The following is a 23,931-nucleotide window of genomic DNA, read 5'->3' as shown; positions in this document are numbered from 1 at the left end:
CTCAAAAAACAGATCAAACCCTAGAGAAAAAAGTTAACAACCACCACAAAACTTAAATCAAACACATCTGCATAGTAGAATAATGTAATTCAAACAAAACCCATATCATGATTACACTTAATTCTTAAATCAATCACACACCACCAACACAAACAAATGGTTCCCACTAGATAGTCTACCACAAAACAGAGTAAAAAAAAAAATACATTAAGTGCTATTACACTTCTCTGCATTCTCTTTGCAACAAAGAAGAAAGGATCATTAAAAAGAGAATCCATTTTTTGCAATCATGCAGAGGAAGGTGAAGAAAAATAGCACTTAAAAGAATACAAACCCATATTTGTGTAGATGAAGATTGAAGAGTATGGTTTATTCAAATATCCAGAAGCATCTAAAATTGAAGATGATTTTGCTGTTGTTTTCCCACTTAGATGAGCTTATGAACTATTGAAGAGCAACTAATAACTGCTGGCTTTTTGTCTCTGAGTAGAAAACATAAACTACTTTCCCAAAGAAAATGATTTTGTTGGGAAAGGGAGTGTTTGTTTGGTAGTGATAAAAGGAGATGTTGGGTGGAAACAACATCTTCTAACTTAAGGGCGGCTAAAAAGTGGGGCGGAAACAATAAAGTAACTTACACAGGGATCTGTAAGCAAATATGTATAAAAATGGGGGGGTGTGTGAAAAAAACAACAATTGTTATTCAAGACCAGCATTAATCTGATCAAATGCAAAGTATCTTGCAATTGGAATCTACATACATTCAAGAACATCATTATAAAGGAAACTTACTGATCGCACATATATTGGAGATTTTTCATTTCTTTGATTTAGGTAGACGCTTTTGCTCCAGCAATTTACGTAGATGTGGTTACTCTTCTAAAATATCTTGAAAACTGTCGCGACCAAGTATCTCTGCTTTTTCCACATCTGCATTCATTCCTCTTGGCGTATGAATAACAACCCACCAATCTGGATGTTTCACGTCTCTGGAGTAGAAAACTTGGGCATCCTCTTCAGCGAGAATCATGGGATCTTCTGAAATATTGGTATGGATTTTCAAACAGATCTTTGTTCCATTCTCTACCTTCACCCAATCACAGTAGAAGACAGTTTCTCTAAATGTACCGTAGTTCAACTCTAGGATTTGTCTGATCACCCAATACCACTGGGTTAGGTTAGTAACAGGGATTTTGTCGCTTTTCGAGCTCCTAAAAGTGGTCGATGCAATCACGGTGACGCCACTGTCTTGGGTCTTAGCCGTTTGCTGGCTTGCTTGGGAACAAAAACTAAATCCATTCATACGGTATCTTTTGTACTCTTTCTGAGACACTGGACCTCTAACGTAACGCCACAAATCTGTATCCATTTTGTCTTCTGATCTAAGCTATGAAAGCGAAAAGAAAATCAATACATCAGCATATTGCATCATTACTACGCTAAAAAACAGGAGCGCCAATACAAACCTTTTCATACAGCCAACTAAGGAACTTGGTTTGCATCTCGACTTCCTCCATTGCAACCCCATCAGCTTCACAGTCGCAATAATCCCTACATTTAGCATACATAGTATTAAAATCTAAATAGATTAACCCATTGTCCACATACAAAAAAAACACGGCCAACCAATACCTGTAATAAACATCGAGACCTTCTGTATTATTCCAAAAAATTACCCACCGACGTATCTGCATCCACTGAATAGGGCTCACCGGAACTGGCTTTTCATCAAGCACAGAACCCACATCGCTGAATTCATGTTCATCCTTTAAGAAGGGATCCAAATTTGCTTTGTGACCTCCTTGATCGGCATTTTTCATGTACTCCATGAAAAATCTAACACAGTCATCCATTTCAGTCGACTTCGTAATTGACCCTTCAATGTATCTGCTGTTATTTGGGATATTTTTGCACTCCTTCATTGCCCTGATTCAGTATGTACGTGTAAATTTCAGTATAAAAACAAAAAAAATAAATAAAAATAAAGGACAAATGGTAAAATAGCAATTCACCTTTCGAATGGGTACATCCATCGATACATAACATGTCCACAAACTAAGGCCTCATCAGCCAAATGAACCATGTTGTGCACGCTTATATCAAAAAAAACCAGCCGGAAAATACTTTTCGAGCACACACATGGACTCTGCAATCATCCACTTAGCCTGGTTCAGATACTCTCTGCTAAGCACCTTTGAGCACAAAATTATAAAACACAAACTGACTTGTTGAAGCGCAGTACACAAGTCTTTCTCTCCTGGAAAGGCATGTTGAAGCAGAACAGGTAATAAGTACCCCATAATCACATGGTAGTCACGTGACGTCAAGCTGCTCAAGTTTAATTGCTCCATATTTACATTGTTACTTATCGACGAAAAGCCTGTGGGAACTTTCAGATCTTTAAGAATCTGACAAAAATCGGTTTTCTCTTTTTTGCTCAAAACAAACAGCGGAACCATCTCTACTCCTTTCTTTGTTTTCTTCTCTTTCCACTCTCCACAGTGTAGTTTATTCTCCTTCAATTTTTCATGATTATTCCATACAACAATAGCCTTATTATCCTTATCAAAGAGTGTAGATAATGTGTTCCATGACGTTCTTTTCCGTGTGCATCACGTCGACACAATACCGTATAGTCAAGGCACAATACGACTGAAGTTCCCAAAGAATACACTTCTTGAAGAAAGCACCTGTGACAAGCTCAGAATCACCTTCCTCTTCATCAAACTGATATCTCTTTCGTTTACCTATCTTGCGGACCACTAACTTACCAGGTTCGTAACGAACATCGGCCAACTTCTCAAGCGACTGCGCTCCTGTTAGTCTTAGCGGTGCACTTTTATGCTCCTGTGTCTCTAATCCTAAAAGAGTCCCATCCCTAAATGGGTGACTTTTCTTAAGGAATATACGATAGTTAGTGTACACAATCTTGTTGTCGTAACCTAGATGAGTACTTCGAGTTTCGTCTGCGCAACAAATACGCGCACAATATCCATGAGTGGTACATCCACTTAAAACACCTTGAGCAGGCAAGTCATGAATGCCAAACATCAGAGTTGCTTTCAGAGTAAAATACTCCCTTTTCAAAGAATCAAAAGCTTGTACACCTTGATTCCAAAGTTTTTTTAGCGTGTTGACCAGCGGCCACAAAAAAACATCAATGTCTTGACCCGGTGACTTACGCCCATGTATCAACAGAGTCATCATTTGGAATTCAAACTTCATACACATAGTAGGGCGAAAGATTATAAACCACAAGGATCACAGGCCAACAACTCTAACTCAAAGTCTATACACCATGAGGATTAAACCCATCTGTTGATATCCCAAGCCAAACATTTCTTCCTTCCGCGGAAAACAACGAAAACTTCATTTTCATTTGTACCCACTGAGATGAATCGGTTGGATGACGCGTATATTCAGATGAAACTTGCGCTCGATCGTGCCACAACGTTGCGTCTGATATCCAAGATAGAGAATATATTTTCTTTACTTTTTCGTCTATAAGAAAGTATCTCAACACTTTGCAAGGTTCATTTGTCATCAGAAGACCATCTTTGGTAGCTTTCAACTTAAGCCTTGGAGTTTTGCATACCAGACACTCTATTAAATCCTCATTCTCCTCGTAATACAGAATACAATGATTCTCACAAGCATGAATAGCCTTCGCTTTCATCCCCAGATCCTTAAGCATTGACCTCATAACATCATAGTTTTTGGGAAACTTGTTAGGTTTTGAAAGCCACTCTCTTAACAAATCCAACAAATTGTTGACACGGTTACCCGAAATTTTATAAGTTTTCTTCACATTGTGCAGTTCTACAATAGCAGATAATATTATGAGATTGTCTTCACATGAAGGGTATAACTTCTCTGCCGCTAACGATTTGTACATATTATAACGCTTCTCAACATCTGAATCTTCTAAGGGTGATTCTCCAGTTTGTGTTTCATCATGGTCATGATGAATACTAAAGGAAGAGTCAATAAAATCATTCAAATTCAAAAAATCTAATTGCTTAGCAGACGTTTCTTCGTCTACGGCCTTCCCCTTAGAACGAATTGTTGAAGCACCATCCTTTCTCTCACCATGTAAGCTCCAGGTGGTGTATGTCTTTGATGTTTTTCCAAAAGTTGTTGTAGTAGTGGTAAAAAGGTTCTTTTCAGACTTGTGAAGAAAACAAGTTTTAGATTTAAATTAAACTAGACAATTAAATAAAGTTGTTCAAAGTTATAGAGAAAAACACCAAGACTCTGGATTCCACCATTGTCCCATTAATTGATAAATTTTATTCAATATTCATGCAATTTTTTCCTTTTCAAGTGATTCTAATATTTGCTTATAATAAATTTTTGAAGTAATAATTGTAATCACAGAGTATGAAACATCAAAAGTTTTAAAAAACCCAGCATGCTTCATCAAAATAATTCACAACTACTCAATAAAAATCAATTTATCTATTTCAATTTCATGCAAATAATCATATAAAAATATTGCAAATAAATAATAAAAATAGAATTATACCAATTAATCCGGGACAATGGCTTCCTCCGTTGCCTCGGCTAATAGGTTTAGCTCCTCATCCCAAAAACATAATCAAAAGATGTGTTCATGACTTAATAGGTGTTTTTATTGATGAAATAGTGTAAAAAGAAGTTTGCAACGCTGTAATGGTGTTACAGCGTCACTGTTACAAAGATAAGTGTAGCTGTAAACGATATATTTTTGTTGCTGTAAAACAACGACACTCTGTTTCTCTTTTAAGACTGTTGAAAAACGACTGCCTTAGCTTGTCTGTTCTTCGTGTTCTTGAAGGTCTTCAATGGCGGCAGCAGCAACAAAAATATCTCTCTGTAACTCGATTCTCTCGTCTCTCCTGACCTTTAAACTCTCTCCAAAACTTTTCTAACCCTTCTATGATGAAAACACAGCTATTTATAGCTATCCAACTCCCTAGAAACTCGATCAAATCCGATAATAATCTCATTATTCTTCTCGGGCAGTTTGGAGAAAAATCACTTTCCTGTTGATTCACGTGGTTCTGTTGGCTATTCTCTCGTATCCAAACTATTCTCTGACTTGGAATGAACTGAATTGGTATATATCCACGCAAGAATATCCCATAAATCTCTCTGACCAATCCCAAACCCTAAACAGAGAAGTCGTATCCTGTTGGGACTTTGATCAATTATTCCGACTTATCCAGCCCAATTGGATGGGTCTAGACGATTGCATTAGGCCTGTTATGTCTTCTAGAGTCCGTAGGTACCAAATACACCCGTTTAATCTCCTCAGAACTCGCTAAGAATTCAACTCCAAAACTGTTGTCGCTGCAGCCAATTCTTCCTGCCAATTTCTGTTTTGAATTTTGAAGATGACCTCCCCCTATCCAGTTCTGGTGTCCCTTTAGTACATGCTCTGAAATGGGGTGCCCCTTATCCAATAGGGGTGCCTTTAGCAATTCTTCTGGGATGTTTTCTGCACTTTTTCAGGGTTCTTCCGGGGTATTTCCGGTACACTATCAACGGCAATCCAAGGGCCACATTTTTAGCCAATTTTGCCGCAAAGCCTTATTTATGCAAAATCACCTAAAAAAGCATAAAAGACCACAATAAGTACAAAATCGAGCACTAATAATATATACAAATGAGATATATTAGACACATAAATGTGTCTATCAGTCTTTGTCTACACCATGCTCATACAGATGGGTCCTAACAATCGAGAATCCAAGTCGATGTCTATTTTCACACTTCCTACAGATGGGTCCTAACAAAGTCGTATCCTGTTGGGACTTTGATCAATTATTCCGACTTATCCAGCCCAATTGGATGGGTCTAGACGATTGCATTAGGCCTGTTATGTCTTCTAGAGTCCGTAGGTACCAAATACACCCGTTTAATCTCCTCAGAACTCGCTAAGAATTCAACTCCAAAACTGTTGTCGCTGCAGCCAATTCTTCCTGCCAATTTCTGTTTTGAATTTTGAAGATGACCTCCCCCTATCCAGTTCTGGTGTCCCTTTAGTACATGCCCTGAAATGGGGTGCCCCTTATCCAATAGGGGTGCCTTTAGCAATTCTTCTGGGATGTTTTCTGCACTTTTTCAGGGTTCTTCCGGGGTATTTCCGGTACACTATCAACGGCAATCCAAGGGCCACATTTTTAGCCAATTTTGCCGCAAAGCCTTATTTATGCAAAATCACCTAAAAAAGCATAAAAGACCACAATAAGTACAAAATCGAGCACTAATAATATATACAAATGAGATATATTAGACACATAAATGTGTCTATCAGTCTTTGTCTACACCATGCTCATACAGATGGGTCCTAACAATCGAGAATCCAAGTCGATGTCTATTTTCACACTTCCTACAAGGGAAAACACATGTTTTTGCACAAGTACCATTTGCCATTGAAAAATCAATGAATTTTCTAACCCATTCTCTGTATTTTGGGCTATAAATGTCTGTTATACGCATCCAAGATTTATCCACAAAATTTGACATCCTACAAACAAGTAAAGTACTATGTCTTAGGAACCTAAGTTTATCAACTAAACCTAAAAATGTCAAAGATTTATCAATACACCACAATATAATAAAATTCACAACAACATCAATTTCTAAAATTAATAAACACCAGATGTTGGAAAACTGTGGATTAAGAAAACAGTAAAAGAAATACCTTAATAATTAGCTGAAGATAACCCAGGAGAATCGATAGATTCAGAAATCTTAATCAAACTCAATCCTTCTGTGATAACTCGATTAATCTTAAATCTTTAATGAAATCGACGAGTCACGGAAGAATCGGTTGAATCAATTTTGTTGATGAAGCTTCCTGCAACTGAATCTCAAATTGAATCTGATGAATTTTCTGGTGAAATCGATGGAGGTTGCAGGGATATACCAAGAAGTCGGTGAGATGTGAAATAAATGGAGGTGAAAAATATGATGTAGTAATGTCTCAACCGTTTTTCAATCAAAACATTAAGTTGTTTATCTACCTCCCAACTTTCAGACACATTAAATGAAAAACTAATTTCAGATGATTTTAATTTTGTTTTCGGATTTTAATTTTGTTTTCTGATTTTCGGTAATTAAAACGAAGAGTTATAATGGAAAAAAATGTTGGAGAAAAAAGTCAGAATCGTTGGGAGGCCGGGTAGCCGTTGAGTGTGAGATGAAATTGGGAGCTAATAGTAGTAATAGAGGCGCTAATAGTAGTAATGGAGGGTAACAATGTAACTTGGCAATTTAAGTTTAGGATAAGAAGGTAATTACCCACAACCCTCCTGAAACTCTGTAACGGATACCAATTATTGCAACGATTTATTCAACGTTACAAAGTTACCAACGTCGATACGGTGTTACTTAAAAAAAAAAGAACCGTTACAGAATCGGGCGTTACAAATTCCCTGATTTTGTACAGTGCAAGAAAGATATGCAGACTCAAAAGGGGCAAATAGAAACTAAGATACATCTACTGAAATGCACAAGCATCGACAAATTTGTCATCACAACCTTTTATCAATCTCAGAGAGAATGTTAACGCATTGACTTTGAGAAGTTGAAGGCATGTAGATGATCCAATTAAGCAAGAAAAGGTTAGTGATGACTTAAAAGAAAGTAAAGGTGAAAAGTGTAAGTAAGGAAACCAACCTCAACTGTCCAACCCGAGGACACGGTGCCTACTTTTACTACTCCACCACCCTTTCCAAGTTAATTTGCCAATTCAAAAAAAGAAGTTCAAGACAAGGAAATAATGGGTATTTTCATTAAAGTATAACTAAAAAGTTATGAAACCATTCCGAGGTCGTATGAAAAAGTTATGAGCAAAATACTGAGATGATGATGAAATTGAGTTGCAACGACTTTGTGGAGATTAGTGTAGAGCTTGGTTTTTTTCAGTGATTTGAAGAAAGTTGAGAATGAGAAAGACTGATATGTGACCGAGTTTTAGAACACCAGAAGAATTTAACTTTCTCCATCACCATTGTATATCCGAGAATTATATGGCCGAGGGAACCAAACTAAGAAATAAATAATTTTCACCACCATGAGACTGACAGAAATTAAGAATGCACTGTTTCGTGGAGCTGCCAGTTGAACAAGTCACCTGAAGATTATGCTTGTCAGTTTCTCAAAACTGGCGGGCAAATAATGATGATAACGGGTTGGACATCTCCAGTTTTCTTATGCGCGACCCATTTGGCAGTCCAACCATTCTATTCACGGCCAGATTTTGGACATGTCGATTTTTGAAATTGTAGCGAGTATGACATCTTATTTCGACCCGGATTTAAACACATGCACTTTTATGCGCGTCAGGCTACATAGCTCTCCTGTGCCGAAATTCTATCTCTAGCTGATAAAGGTATGACCCAAATACAGTACTTTTTATCGCGTCCTCCACAAAGCTGCCCTGGCTGAGTAGTTGGCTCACGCCCTTATCTTGCAATCAAACGGAAGTGGATCCATTTGGGGGAGTAATACATATCCCAAATCACACGTCATGTTCTAAACAACAGTGAGCTGTCATGAACCAGAAGTACTTGTTTTTGTTCGCACAATCTGTATGATCTATCTATCAACGGTACCGATGGATTTCAACTAAATAAACAAACACAACTTCACTTTAATCAACGGTCTATATTTTCAGGTAATTAATATTAATAAAAAAAAAGCACCCTAGTAATTTAACGAGATTTTCTTTCCCTTTTCCAGTAAAAAGAAAACTTGGTTACCAAGAAAAAATAAAAACGGGAGAATTAAAAAAAAATGGAAAACGGGAAATATTAAAACTCGATTTTATTTCCTTAAATAACGTGGAAAATATAAAGGAAATGAAAATTATATATTCTTTCTCACAATTAAAAGTCTAGGGTTTCATTTCTTCTTCATCTTCTACAAAGGTTTATACATTCTGTTATTTTTTACAACCTCCTTCAAAAGTTACAACTTTTTTTTTCCTAAAAGAAAATGAAGAGAAAATCACAAACACCCATTGAAACAGAGGGATTTCTGAACACCATGCCAAGATTTCCACACAATTTTGTGGGGAAACCTCAACCACCGACTCTAGAAGTAATAACAGCAGCCACCATTCTGTACAGCTTCACAAATCCACAGGTTTATGAACAAAAAAAATATGTTTTTTCACCCCCAAGAATTGCATTACAAGAACGACCTGATGTTCTTCCATTTCATGGCGGTGGTGGTGTTAAACATGAGCAATTCCAGAGAGAAATCATGAATCCATCTCATGGCGGTGGTGTGAAATATGAACAATTGAAGAGAGAAATCATGAATAAAGCAGAGAACAAAATTGTAGTTTCAAGAAAAAAAGAGTTAACAAGAAGTGATTGTGTTGATTATCAAGGAAGATTAATGTTACCAAGATCATTTATTAAAGATGAAGTGAAGCCATTACTGAATGAGGATGAGAGTCTTGAAGATGGAATTGATGTCAAAGTATATAACAATCAATTGCAGAAATTTGATATGGTGTTTAGGAGTTGGGTCGGCAGTAAAGTTTATATTCTTCGTAGTGATTGGAATAAGTTTTATCATGAAAATGGTTTGGAAAAGGAGATGAAGGTTGAAATATGTGTTTTTCGGCATGCTGTGTCCGGGAATATTTGTTTTGCTGTCTTGAGAATTTAAAGAACAGATTTTGGGGGCGCTGAAACAGAGGAGGAAAAGGTTGAAGAACAGAGGAAATAGGATGAAGAAAAGGGGTAAAGATTAGGGCTTTTGGTATATATTTAGTACTTTGATTTCATTAGGCTAGTTTACTAATTTTGTGTTCATATGAACAAAGTTTAATCTGGGGCAGTTCTAATTTCAGTTTAATGTCTAGGGGTTTTTTATTGCAATTGGTAATTTCTAGTGGTTTTTTATTGCAATATATTTACTGGGTTTGTCTATTTGATCTTCAATTCAATTTCTGCAACTCAAAATTGTTGGTTCTAGTAGTATATTGGGGGTTTGGCTAAAACCCTAATTTTCTGCAACTTAAAAATGCTTGTTTGGGTAATACTGAAACTGGGGTTTACTAAAGCCCTAATCTTGCAACTTAGAATACAGGTTTTGGTAATGGTTTCTGCTAAAACCCTAATTTGTGCAACATTTCTGCTTGTAAACATAATGTCTAAGGCAAAGACTGGAAATCTCCTTCAGGAAATGTCATTTCTTAAGAATCAATTTAACTGTACATTTATTAGTTTACAGACAATAAGAATGATTTAGAAATACCTAAAGAATTGAATGAAAATGGAAATGGAATTGTTGAGGGCTTTGACATGATTCTGTTGCTTTTCAGTTCAGGTCATTCCCCATACCTGCAAACACACAAAACACACATTGCAAGTTGGTGATTCCGAAACTAAGAAATAATAAAGGTATAATTTTGAGTTTGGTATGGGACTGGAGTTACCTGAATTTTGCCATCTGAAGTTCCTAAAACAAGTAGTTCTTCGTCATTGTCAATAGCCATCGAAATAATTTTCGTATTAGTCCCGGTTTGTAATGATTCTACTCTGATGTGTTTCTCTTTACACCATATTTCTACAGTTCCAGTTTTGCAGCCTAAATAAATTAGTTCCGAGCTTATAGCCATGGATCGTATATCCATGTTAGATGGAAGTGATCCTACCACACTGAAATTCGACGTGCTCCAAATCTTTGCAAGAGAAAAAAGATGGTGACCAAATTGAATTAAAATTGATGTAGGTATAGTCGAAGAAAACGCTGAGTGGTAACATCCATTGTAGTTTGTAGAAGGTGAAAATGGTAACTGAATTTCATGTGGTGGTTACCTTCACAGCTGCTCCGTCTAAAGGACTACTGGCAGAATATATCGCTCCATCCCGAACTTGTAAGGCATAGATCGGTGTTGACTTAGCTAGTAACTTCCTACTACCAGTTTGAATTGTACTTATTGTTCCGGTGGCAAGATCAATTTCCTAATTAACATAGTTCTGTCAGTAATAGTGTAAAAAAATATTACCATGTACAAGTTTCAAGCACTTATGCAACCATGTAAAAAAAAAATATAACTGGAAAATAATCAGGTACCTGAATGCAACCATCACTACATCCACAATAGAGTTTCCCATGTACAAGTTTCAAGCACTTAACATATTTGTTGGGGTTGAGCAACTTGGTTTCTCCATTCCATGAGTGAACCTGGTGGAAAGATTATTAGAGTCCCTACTTTAAAGCCTCAATATCTTTAAGCAACATCTGAATCTTGATTACAATAAGAATGTATGGATACCTTTACACCAGCTCCATTTGGAATGAAGCACGAAATGGTATTGGCAACACATATACTGTTAACCTGTTCTTTTACATCATGAACTTGTATGCAATGGATTGCATCATTCCCAATGGACCACACCTGTTTAAACGTCATAGATTTAGGTGAAATTCGGTCTTAAAAATATACTGATATGGTTCTGAAACAACAGTTGTTAGCATGAGTATACCCTTATGGTTTTGTCGAGTGAGCCAGTGTATAGTCTCTCCCCAGATGATAAAACTGTCATGCTAGTAATTGCTTTTGAATGTTCTCGACTTTCTTGACTGAGACGAAGATGTTTACCTTTACCACTCCATACCTACAAAATTGTGTTAAATGTAATGTCAGAGTCAGATTCAAACACTTACTAGATCAAACAAGTTTCCAACGACGTTCTTATAGCTAACAAGCTTTTATCCACCTTTAGTGTCCCATCATAATGCCCTGAGAAAATTTTGTCGTTGAAACAAACTATTGAAGAAACTTCACCGTTGCTACTGCAATCTACTTGTATCAACTCTTTATGCGTCCAAAGATCTTGCTGGAAAAATATGCGTGAGAACAGATATCAGATTACATCATCTTCAAGAAATTAGTACACAAAATTTGCTCGATTTGGTTTTACTTACAGTTCTAGAGTCTTGCCCTTTTGCAAAAACCTTTAGCATCTCCGCTGCTATGGTTGAAGTTTTCTTGAGTTCTCTTATACCCTTAAATATATCCTTCATGTGGAGAGTTAATTCCTCTAGTCCCTCTGAAATAATCACACAGTGAAAGCATTAATCACCGTGATTTTGTAACTAAACACGGAAAAAGACATGTTAAATAGAGGCCTAGCTACCAGGGTCATGGCTAAAGCTCCTAAGAGAAAGCAGTGCAAGAGCTTTATCTTCAGTATCTTTGGTTGATTTGAATATGGAGACAAAGTGCTTTAACAAGCAAGATCGAGCAGCTCCTCGTATTCCCGTGTTTGGTAGTATTGCTAGCATATATGTCAACCATGTGGCCGACACAAAACACGCAGACGCTACTTCTGCATATTTGCTCTCTAGACCTTCTGCTAATGCTTCAAACAAAAGACCAAATTCATGGCTGACTAAAACAAAAGCCATTTTTCTTTCCCATTCATCTGCAGCATTTTCATCTTCCTGTGATCAATTACAAATCACAACTAAGAAAACTAGGGAGTAAATATAAGGTGTAGGGGAAATATCTCAAGAAACCAACCAAGTTATCTTCAGATGCGCTCAAAGTTTGGCTATACTGTTCAGTTCGCCTAAAGTTTGTGCGTTTCTTGTCGACTCCTGCATGTTTGAGAAGAACAGTTCGAGCAAGTGGCTTCCCAGAGTAAGAGAATCTCCCTTGCAGAGAAACAATTGTACTAGCAGCTGCTATTTGAGAGCGAGGAAATTCGACATTTTTGAGGCAAGAAATCAGAACATCTATAGCCTCCTCACGGTACATACTCATTTTTCTTGGCTCCACCTGCATGCAGAAACCCAAATTACTTATATTTGGCAACAAAAGAGGGCAGAATATCATCCCCTTCAAAATTTGGATTATATACGAAGGTTGTATTCCTACCAGAATATCAAGTTGAAGAAGGAGACCGGCAACAATGGGGGATTGATTCTGATTTGCACTCTGCAGATAAATAAGGAGAGTATGCATCGTACTGAAAGCACCTTCATCTTTTATGATGTGGAGAAGCTGCTCATTGAATGTCCTCCTGATGATTAAAGACATTGTCTCAAGTCACAACAATAATTTTAATTCATGTTCCATAATGCAATATAATAAACTGATTATTACCAAGTAGTATACCTGTTTAGTTTTACCAACTCGCTAAGAAAATGAATTATCTCGAATTTTTCACCATCATTTGCTCGAATGAAACTCTCCAAGATAGGAGCCAATTCAGCATTATCAGCAATTACGTTTCTACATTTCCCATCTTCCAGCATGCATCTAAGCAAAATTCTAACTGCTGAAATCCTTTCTTCTGCCTGTGCAGCCTGCAACCTCTCGACCACACTTCCAACCACATTTGAAGAAATGATGCTCTGAACAACTGCTGATGATTCATTAGATTCCTCACCTTTACAAAGAATTTGACCCAAAAGAAGCACAGAAGCAGTTTTCGGTTTCAAATACAACTCAAACGTATCTTCTTCTTTCTGCTGCACGACAGTAACTAAGGATTCAACCACACCCATCTCAAATAGGCTCGCCGTAGAAGGCCTCAGCATATAAATCAACACAACAGCTTCAATTAGACCTTTCTTGAAAAGAGCAACAATACAATCCACATCTGAGTCAACTCTAGTAAGCGTCTGAATGACGTTTTTGTCCCGTGATCCCAGTTCAGTAAGGAGAAACACAGTAGTCCTCAATACCTTAGGATCAACAGAATTGAAAAGAATCTCCACAAACCCATTAATGACGGCAGGTTTTGATAACATATTTTGAATATCAAAATCCTTTTCAGCTCCACACCAAAACCGTTCAATTTGTAAAACAGCTGCTTCAGATTCACTCAGAATTTCTGACATACAAAGATGGTCAATAGCAAGAGGTAGCTCACTAATTGTACCATCAATGTTAGCCTGGCTGATTACACTTGTCGGAGACAGCAAAGATTTCATGGCATCCAACACAATTTGATCAGGTTTTGAAATTGAATTACTAGGTTGGATATGGATAGCCCTAGGATTCTTTTCTTGCCAACTAGCAATTAGCCTTTTCAAGACGTAGTTAGTTTTCGGCAACTGTGTGCTCTGCAACTTCTGACGCGTAATGGGACATGTAGAATTACCCCTCTCTACCCACTCTTGAATCGCTTTTCGCTCGTAAGTCTGACCCGTTTCAAGTGTTACAGGATCAACAAATACGTTACTAGTTATGGGACAAACAAAATCTTTGGGAGGAGTATGTTTTTCTCCACTACCAGGAGAAGAATCTCCTTCCATTACTGGACTACTAGAACTGAAAATAGATAATATAATCAAATATAAGAAACTAGTACAAAAAACAGCAACAAATCCGATATGGGAAGGAAAAAGATAAACAATGAAATGGTGGTGCTTAATTTCTTAGTTCATTACCAGCTGGATGTGTCAACCATAGGTTGCTTCTGTTTTTGTAATTCAATCTTAATTTCTTCAAACAATGTTTGTTTTCTGTTGCTTTCCTACACAACAAATGACTGGACCTCAAAATATGTACTTGCATAGGTTTATCAGTCCATTTGAAAACATAAAAAAATAAATCACAATTCACTACTTAAAATTATATAAATACCTCTAATTCTTGCTCAGATTCCGAAGAAGACGAAGAAGAATCATAATCCGAAGACGGGTTCGACTCCAAATCACCTTTGTTGAATGAATTTAATCTCGAAGTAGTAATCTGGTTAGTGAAGAACTGTGCAGAAACTCTTTGTGGGTAAATAATCCGAGAAGTACTGGTACTAGTAGTAGCATTATTACTTCTGCTATAGAATTCCAGTGATCTCTCATCTCCTCTTTCTGCCCATATTGGCTGCCATTGTTGACAACAAACCAAGGTATCATCAAGTTATATGAACATAACAATTAGCTCAAAATCACACACACCAAAAAAAAATCATGGGGTTGACCTTGAAGTCAAGAATCTCAACATACAGTTGAACACTAATAAAAAGATCATCATTTCAGATAACATCTGAATATGCTTATATATGAACCCTTAGATTACACCCTTTTCTGAGCAATTGAATGGTTCAAATTTCTATGCTTTCAAAAGATATACTTTTTGTTTTCACTCTGTAAACCAACATTGACAAAGCCATAATGGGGGTAGCTCCAAGTTGCACTCATCTAATAATTTGAACAAGAGAATCTAATACCCAAATGTTGAAAATGTCAGTATGAAAATCCAAACAAAAGGGGCAAGGGCCCCTCCTCACTTTCCCCTAACAAAACAATCTGTTCTCAAGTTGGGATTTTTCTTACACTACTAATGTATGAAAAGCTCAATTGACAAATCCAAACAAAGGGGCAAGTGCCCCTCTTCATTTTTTTCCCCTAACAAAACCAAATCAACAGACATTGAATCAAAAATCAAAAAATGAAGAGAAAACGGGAGTTACATTATACCGTCCGTATCCGGATCCAATTTCCTGATCCATTGTAACTTTCCCCTTTGGATCTCCATCTTCACTATCAGCATCAGCATCTTCAATTTTCTTGTTTATAAGAACTATTACCGGAGGAGGAGGAGGAGGATTAGAACCCAGCTCAGCATTTCCATGATCTCTGTTTTTAAGTATTTGTTTGAAATACAAAACAAGATTTTTGCAATTTTCATTGAGAACCTGTTCATATTCTTTCTCTACTCTCTTTAGTTTCAGTCTTTGTTCTTCACTCATTCTAGATAAAGTCCTCGTTCCAGATACCGAAGTAGAAATCGATCTCAACCGTTGAATATTTCTAGTACTACCACTAAGCTGAAACTCTTGGGATGCTAAAATTCTTGATTTTTGTTCATTAAGAAAATGAATGACCGGAATCAAATAAAATAAAAAAAGATTTTCGAAAATGGACGGGGAAATCTCTGTTCTAGCTAATAACGGATCAATGTAAAAAACATCAAGAATTGAAATTGCTGCATCAAGATGTTGATGCCGGAGACTGTAAATTAATGATTGTAGAAAAAGAGAGAAACAGTTGTGATTGTTCTCGCGGAAGGATTGGATGATTTTATCGGATAACCGGAGGTACGAGTATCGTGTAGTTGTAGAGTTGGTCGAAGAGATTTGCGTTTTCGAGTGCATCAGCTGCGTTGTTTAGTGAATTCAGTGTAGATTTTTTATTGATTTTTCTGCGGATGTTTGATATAATTTCTTGACGGACTGCTGGTTCTGAGAGGATTTCTGTTATGAATGTTCTCGTTTGTTGAAGAATTTGCGATGAGGTTGTGGTTGTGGGAGTGGTGGTGGACATGGTTGTGGTGGCGGTGGTCAGAATTTTGGAAGTTCGTTAAAGGAAGGGTGTTTTTGTTTGGGGTTTTGGAGGGGTTGGTTGGCAGGCATTAAAAAATAAATCCGGCAAGTTTCTTTTTGGCGGGTACTTAAATGACTAGAATACCCCTGCATGGTCTTGCTAATTTGGGATCTGTTTCTTGTAATGGTGAGGTTAAGAATGGGAATTAAGAAGGATTAGTGATGTTTTAGGAGGATTTAAGTGGGAATAGGACCAGTCACAGAGTCACTGGTGCCATCCAAGACGGCTTTGATTGACTTAATAATGCGTACGCCATTTTTGTACAATTGGCACATGCACATTCATTTTGTTTTGGGGTATATAAAGTTAGGGAAAGTGAAACACATGCCACAAAATTAATGGGATATTAAGTCTAATGATCCGTAAGCTGCTATTAGAGGCAGTCTGACACACCAATTTGGTTAGTAAATAGAAACGAGTGATACTACAGCTACCGGGGCCGGGAATCATGAAAATCACGGCGTTTCACAGCCTCTGGAACCTGTTGAAGCTTGTAGGGGTGGGTTATGGGTCCCACTGTGACTCCCCCATTTTTTGGTGAAGTTCTGTGACATTCTCAAGATTTGATCCCGGTGAACGTAGCATTGTTGAATAGAAACACAATCAAATCTCCTGGCAGATCCGAAAGTGATGAACCAAATTTAAGTTTGTAAGAGTGGGACCCATAGTAAGTAATGTCCACCCCTACAGTTCTCCAGTGAGGCTCACGGGGTTGTCTTTCACAGGATTTTTTTTCAGAATACAGCCCCGGTCAACATAGCATCACTCGGATTGGTCTGGATTTTTACTCGCATTTTGGTTTTGGATTCTTGCATCTGGGGAGTCTTGAGTGTCGTAGTGTAATATGGTTGGCAGCTGCAAGGTAATCAGTACAAAAACAGATTTAACTGCAAATTTTGCAACTTGCAAGGATGTCAAAAAAAAAAGAAACGATTTTGATAACGTGACAGACAGTGAAAAAACTGTGGGAATAGTTATCGAGTATGATATTCGCAAGGGGTATCCAATTTGATGAGACGCGTCCACATTATTTAGCAATGAATGAAGCTAACTGTTTGTCTTTAGATTGTGTACAAAGAGTGCGAGAAATGACACGTCTATGGGGCAAGGCCGAAGCCATATGGGTTGATGTGACAAAACACCAGGATGGAAAACTATTGATTATTTCTACGTGTAGGTTCTTTTACCGTTATTGGCAAGACATTTGGTGAAGCAAAAGGGATGAATAAAGAGTTTTGACGCCTAAGTTCAACATTGCCAACACGGGGTGTTAATCTTTTTGACAAATGCTATCCTGCACCGTTTTGCGGGTAGCTATCCCGTTCAAGCGGGCTTCGTTACCGTTAGATGACCATATCAACGATTAGATTCGAATTTAGGAAAGGATCCACCATTTTTCCTAAAAGGTTCAAGGCTGTTAGGTCTGGTTTTAGCGTGATCTAACGGTAAAGGAGCCGCTTGAGCGGGATATCATTGCTCAATTCTTTTTAGTAAGTACTCAAATTCATATAAGACAAAACATTTCTAATTCATAGACCGGTACACTCCCTAACGCTTAAAACCTATAGACATTAAAATCTTGTCTTTTTCTTCGTTGAATCAAGTTGTTTTTGCGGGAAATTATTCGGCGCAAAATGAATCTATCCGATTGATATTTTTAGTGGCCAACCTATTGCCCTCGCCGTTCACTTCATATAAGCGGAGTTTGGATTTTTATTGTCCATCAAGATCGGCATATAAATTAGTATAATTTGAAAGCGATGAATTCTCCTTTTACTTTACCCTTAGTTAAGAGGTCCGGGAATTTTCCTAAGTTAACAGGTGAAGAATGTACTTGGATGGAGAGGGTATTTTCTGAAGAGGAGGTGTTTGATGTAATTAAGCATTTGGAAACAATAAGTCTTCAGTACCTGATGGATTTTCCATGGAATTTTATAAAATCTGTTGGAATATCTTGAAGAAGGATTTTATGGAAATAATGAAGGAGTTTTTTACTTATGGAGGCTGGGATTGGAGGCTTAACTGCTCCTTTTTGACTTTGATTCCTAAGAAGACTGATTCTTGTTTACCTAAGGATTTTAGACCATTAAGTTTATTAGGTAGTGCATATAAGATCTTATCTAAAGTTCTTGCTAATAGACTGAAGAGGGTGATGAATAAGCTTGTGTCTGATTTCCAAGGAGCTTTTACCAAAAATAAACAGATTTTGGATGGAGTTTTAATTGCAAGTGAATGTATTGATAAAAGGCTGAAGATGAAGGTTCCAGGTTTGGTGTGTAAGATTGATATGGAGAAGGCATTTGATAATTGTGAAATGGAAGACTTTGTTTTGTATCTTGGAGCAGCATGGTTTTGGTGCAAAATGGCTTTCTTGGATCAAATGGTGTATTTCTGCTTCTCACATTTATGTGCTAGTTAATGGAAGTTCTACAGAGAAGTTTAAGCCTTCTAAGGGATTGAGACAAGAAGATTCTTTGTCTCCATTCTTGTTTTTGTTGGTGGTAGAGATTCTTTCTAAACTGATGAAGGATGTTGAGATGAGAGGACAAATTCATGGCTTTAAAGTGGAGGAAGATGGATTAATGGTTTCTCATCTGCAATTTGCAGATGACACATTGATTTTCATCAATGCAGATGTGGAGGATGTTAGAAGACTTTTTGTTATTCTAACTACTTTTGAAATGATTACAGGTTTAAAGCTTAATCTGGAAAAGAGTTCAATGGTGTGTGTTGGAGCAGACAATGTTATTAAAGACTTGGAAATGGAGCTGGGATGTAGGACAGAGCAATTTCCAATCAAATATTTAGGAATTCTATTGGGTGCTACTCCTAGAAACACAAATGTGTGGGATGAAGTTATTCAAAGAATTGAAATGAGACTAGCAAAGTGGAAAAGGAGATTTTTGAATAAGGCAGGAAGGCTGGTGCTGATTAAGAGTTGTTTGGCTAATTTGCCATTATACTTTTTGTCACTAATTCATATGCCTGCTAGTGTTGAGCTAAAACTGACAAGGCTAATAAGGAATTTCTTGTGGGTGTCTGATGTGTCAAACATGAAGATGTGTTGGGTGTCATGGCTTAAATTGTGTATACCAAAAAGAATGGGCGGTTTAGGAGTGAAAAATCTAAGATACACAAGCAGGGCTTTGAAGGGGAAGTGGATCTGGAGGTACACCAAAGAAAGAAGATGCTTTGGAGAAAAGTGGTTCAACAAAAATCTAAAAATCAAGAGGAAGCTTTGGTTTCAGTAGATGATGGTGAACTTTCTGGAAGTGGAATGTGGAAGACTATATTGAAGCCAACTGTGTTTCTACAACAGCATTTTATTTTTCAGATGAAGAATGGAAGGGGAATAAGATTTGGTTGGATAAGTGGACAACTAATGTTCCATTGAAGAATAGGTATCCTGTTGCTTATAGGGCATGCAGTAACAAAGCTGGTTCTATTGCAGAAATGATTCATGAGGGAGTGTTACATATGCAGTCAAGAGGAAATTTATCTGCTCAAGAATAATTAGAATGAAATTTATTGTGTAATGAGCTGGGTCCTGTACATGTGTTGGTGGATGATGAGAATATGGTATCTTGGTTGGAAGAGGAGTACACAGTGAAGAAAGGTTATGAGCTACAAATTCCAGAAGATACACCTTGTAACTTTGATAAGTTCTTATAGAAATCAGATATTCCATACAAGGTAAGCTTTATGCTTTGGGCAAACTTCCATGACTCTTTACCTACTTTGTGTATGATGGAACATAGAGGGGTTAATATACAAAATACTATATGTAGTATGTGCAATAGAGAAGAGGAGACATCAAAGCATATTTTTCTGCATTGTGATCTTGCAAAACAGGTTTGAGATTACTTTGTTAAGGCATGTCATGTGAACTAGAGTCTACCTGCAACAGTTCTTGATCTATTTCAGTATCGGAAATGAGTTGTTCTAAATGGTAGAAGGAAGGAAGTTTGGGAGAAGCTCATTTATGCAATCTTATGGCATTTATGGAAGACTAGGAATTGTAGGACTTTTGGTGGAAGGAAAAAGCTTTTTGAAGAAGTCTGTTTAACTATCAAGCAATCCATTATTCTTTGGTGCTTTGAGAAAGATGTGTTTAGAGAGTATTTTGTAAGTCAAATTTTATTCATTTGGGAAACTGTGTTGCACTTATAATGTAGTGTTAAGCAGTTTACAGGATTTGTATTGCTTACTTTCATTTTCTTCTTAGTATAACCTTCTAAATTTCAAAAAAAAAAAGGTCGGGATCCTATGTACCCGGATTCCCATGTGCCTTATGTGCCACCAATAGAAAATTTCGATGCGTCTTATTTTGAGGGAAGCAACTTAACGTTGTTACGTGACAAAAAGAAAAGGATATTATATTCTAAAAGAAACGAAACTAAACAGGCTTTCTCCTTAAACAATTTATCATTTATCGACTAAAACCTAATAATAAAAAGCTCCAATCAAAATCTTATTTAAGTTTAGAATTTAGAGTAAAAACTCCCCAAAACCCTAATCATATGGAAGAACCATTATGCTTCAATTCAATTCTTTGAATAGGAAGAAAGTGCAAACAAAAATCTTCTAAACTTGAAAATAATATTAAGCTGATGGATTGGATGGGATAAAGCCCTTTTGTTGGATTAATCTTTCATAGTCCTTCCCCATTATTTGTTTCTCTTCTTCCTCTTAATCGCAATCTTTCTTTCTTCTTTTTCGATAAAATTCACAACGGTTTTTTGGGTTTGATTCAATCCATTTTTTCTTACAAAATCCTTTAATTTTATGGCTTCGACAATTTTACGAGGATTTACAGAGAAATTAACATGAATGGATCAGAGAATTCAATTGGGAAACATCGTTAACACCATAATACATATCATGTTAATTTATCCAACTGTCAAGAATATGTATCGCTCTCTAATTGACAGGCACAGAGGGCACGAGGAAGTTCTAATGGTATTAACAATTATAAACTAGTAACCTTTTTGCCAAAGGATAAACTAGGAAAAATAAAGAAACAGAAGTCGTGCGTTTTCTTTTTGAAGGAACAAGATTACTTCTTGAATTCATTAAAATAATAAGAATTCATACGTCATCTTCAAATACATCAACCATAAGAAACATGAAAAATTAGAAAGATTAAGTATCAAATACATGGATTTCAAAGATAAATATGATTATGTCGGAGGAATGGCTTGTGATTTACTAATATGCTATTTTGAATTGTCTTCTTCTTCTTCAATAAAATTTACATGTCCCAATTGGGAGAAGTTTGCGTCAAAATGTTGTTACCATAATCAATCGTGTGTTTTCTTAAAATGTGAGAAAAACTCATCTCCACCTATATAACGTGGACGAATGAAGTATTTGAGATTAATGACGGGTATTCTTTGTATTAATGGTATATTTACTATAAAAAATGAGCTACATTCACAGAAATCCTTAAAGTAAGGTCGTAGAGGGCCAATAAAATATTGGGTTAAGTAAAATAGACACTAAAATTATTATACAATAGTGCCATTCATTTTTAACTACTTTATTTCTCTTTCACGTTTATTTTATTTCTCTCTAATTGTAAATCCACCGCCAGAAAAATTATAACTTCCAAAATATAAATCACTTTTTAATGAAATTTATATTTTTAGAATGTGAATGAAATCATCTACAAAAAAAGATCCATTATTAATATTAAATTCGAAAGAAAAAAATATTACTTAAAACAATACTGAGGATATGCTACGCACCCAAATGCAATCTGGCCAAAATGTGTTTCCTATAAATAAAAAATGTATTATGCACTTCAGTGCAACCTGGTTAAAACCTATTTTATATCAGCATATGCATTATTTACTCAAGTGCACAACCTGGTCAAAGAGACTAAAAATATCTCCAAAATGCTAGAAATTATCATTATGCTAATGCACGAATGGAACATAAAAGGAATGAGACGGAAATACACGTTGCTTGGAAGGTCCCTAGTTCTAGTTTTCATGAAATGATTACTTATAAGTCTGCGGATGTTCTTCTTATCACGTATTTAAGAATGCCAATTGGTGCTTCTAAGCAAAGTGTGGCTATTTGGGAGGTGGTTGTTCAAAGGATGTAGAAGAAACTAGATCCCTAGAAGAATAAGTTCCTGAATAAGGAAGGTATGACAGCGTTGATAAAAAGCTCGTTGGAGAGTGTCGCAGTTTACTTCTTATCTCTTTAATACATGAATGTTTCGGTTGAAAAGAATCTCAATACAATAATGAGAAAAATTTTGTAGGGAGAAGATGAAAATAATAAGAAAATGAGTTGAGTTTCATGGAAGAAGGTTTGTACACCAAGGTGCAAAGGTGGGTTGGCAATACGGAATATCATGTTGGTAAACAGATCCCTGCTAGCTAAATGGCATAATAGGTATTGCAAGAAAAGTATAGCTTTATGGAGAAAAATTGTTTGTGAAAAAACAAAAGCGGACGTAGAGTTTTTACTACCCTTACAGGTTAATGAATAAGTGGGCAGGAGAATGTGGTATGAAATATTAAAGGCACAAAATGATTCCAATGATACGACTACTGTGAAGGTATGTAAATAATGAGAAAATCATAATGTTCTGGCTTGACCAGTGGAAAATAAATTATGCATTAAAAGAAAAAGTATCCTAGATTATATATGATTGGTAGGCAAGAAGGCATCTATAGCAAATGTTATTGAAGTTAACTGGAATCTGTTTTTTACAAGAGAGTTAGACCCGGCAGAGAGAATTAATCTCTTGGAACTTAAGTTTAAGGTAAGGAATACAGTTTTATCACATGAGAGATATGACGAAATTCAAGGTGAAGCAACAACAAAAGTGATTTACAGAAAACTAGCTATGGTTGGTGATGATTGGGAGGGTTACAGTGTATTGGAAAATAAGTTCTTTCCACCGAAGGTATGTTCCATTTTGTGGGAGGAAGTGCATGCTTCGATTCCTACTAGAAACATGTTGCAGCGTAGGGGAATGGTTATTACTCCAGTGTAGTGTTTATTTTGCAATGCAGTTGAGACTTTGGAACATCTTTTCGTGGATTGTAGCTGGATTCAACATATATGGAATTACTTCATATGGTCTATGTGGGTCATGTGGGTAATTCCGAGAACTTTTCACTCTATATCCTTGAGCTGGGGAATTCATAGAACGACAGAAAAAAGAAGGATTGTGTGGCAGATTTTTTTTTTGCTGAATCACATTTTTTATTAATTGAAAGGAAAAATAGAACCACAATTTTTAAAGGATTAAATATTAAACAACCTTATTACAAGACTAAATACATTGACCTAGACAAATCTAGAATAAGAGACATAAGAAGGACTGCATTAATGGCTTAGTAGAGACTAGAATAAGCTACTCCTAGCAATTCAATGCGCTTCAGAAAAGAAGGTCTTCCCAAATGTATGATCTTCTCCCCTGCTTTCAAATTTACTCCTCTTGTTGCCAATGTATGTGCTGTGAAATTTTTCTCTTTTAAGCAGTGAACAAATTGAACTACATCAAACTTTTTACTTACTTTCAGCCATCTTGCTCTAATGTACCAAGGTATTTCTTATTTT

The 23,931-nt window shown here is 36.5% G+C and overlaps 1 protein-coding gene and 1 pseudogene across 1 annotated transcript; both read right to left on the bottom strand.

The window, feature by feature from the left end:
• Positions 1 to 2,565: 2,565 nt before the first annotated feature.
• LOC113306494 lies at positions 2,566 to 3,895 on the bottom strand. The gene is made up of 2 exons (XM_026555423.1): positions 3,596 to 3,895; positions 2,566 to 3,219 (listed from the first exon to the last, which is right to left on the bottom strand). The coding sequence occupies exons 1-2, from the start codon at positions 3,893 to 3,895 to the stop codon at positions 2,566 to 2,568; spliced, it is 954 nt and encodes a 317-aa protein (XP_026411208.1).
• Positions 3,896 to 10,168: 6,273 nt separating this feature from the next.
• Positions 10,169 to 16,331, bottom strand: LOC113304025 (annotated as a pseudogene).
• Positions 16,332 to 23,931: the final 7,600 nt, after the last annotated feature.

Source organism: Papaver somniferum, chromosome 8, assembly GCF_003573695.1.
Source record: "Papaver somniferum cultivar HN1 chromosome 8, ASM357369v1, whole genome shotgun sequence".
Lineage (NCBI taxonomy): Eukaryota > Viridiplantae > Streptophyta > Magnoliopsida > Ranunculales > Papaveraceae > Papaver > Papaver somniferum.
The sequence above is the reverse complement of the archived record's forward strand: the minus strand, read 5'-3'. Positions and strand labels throughout refer to the sequence as shown.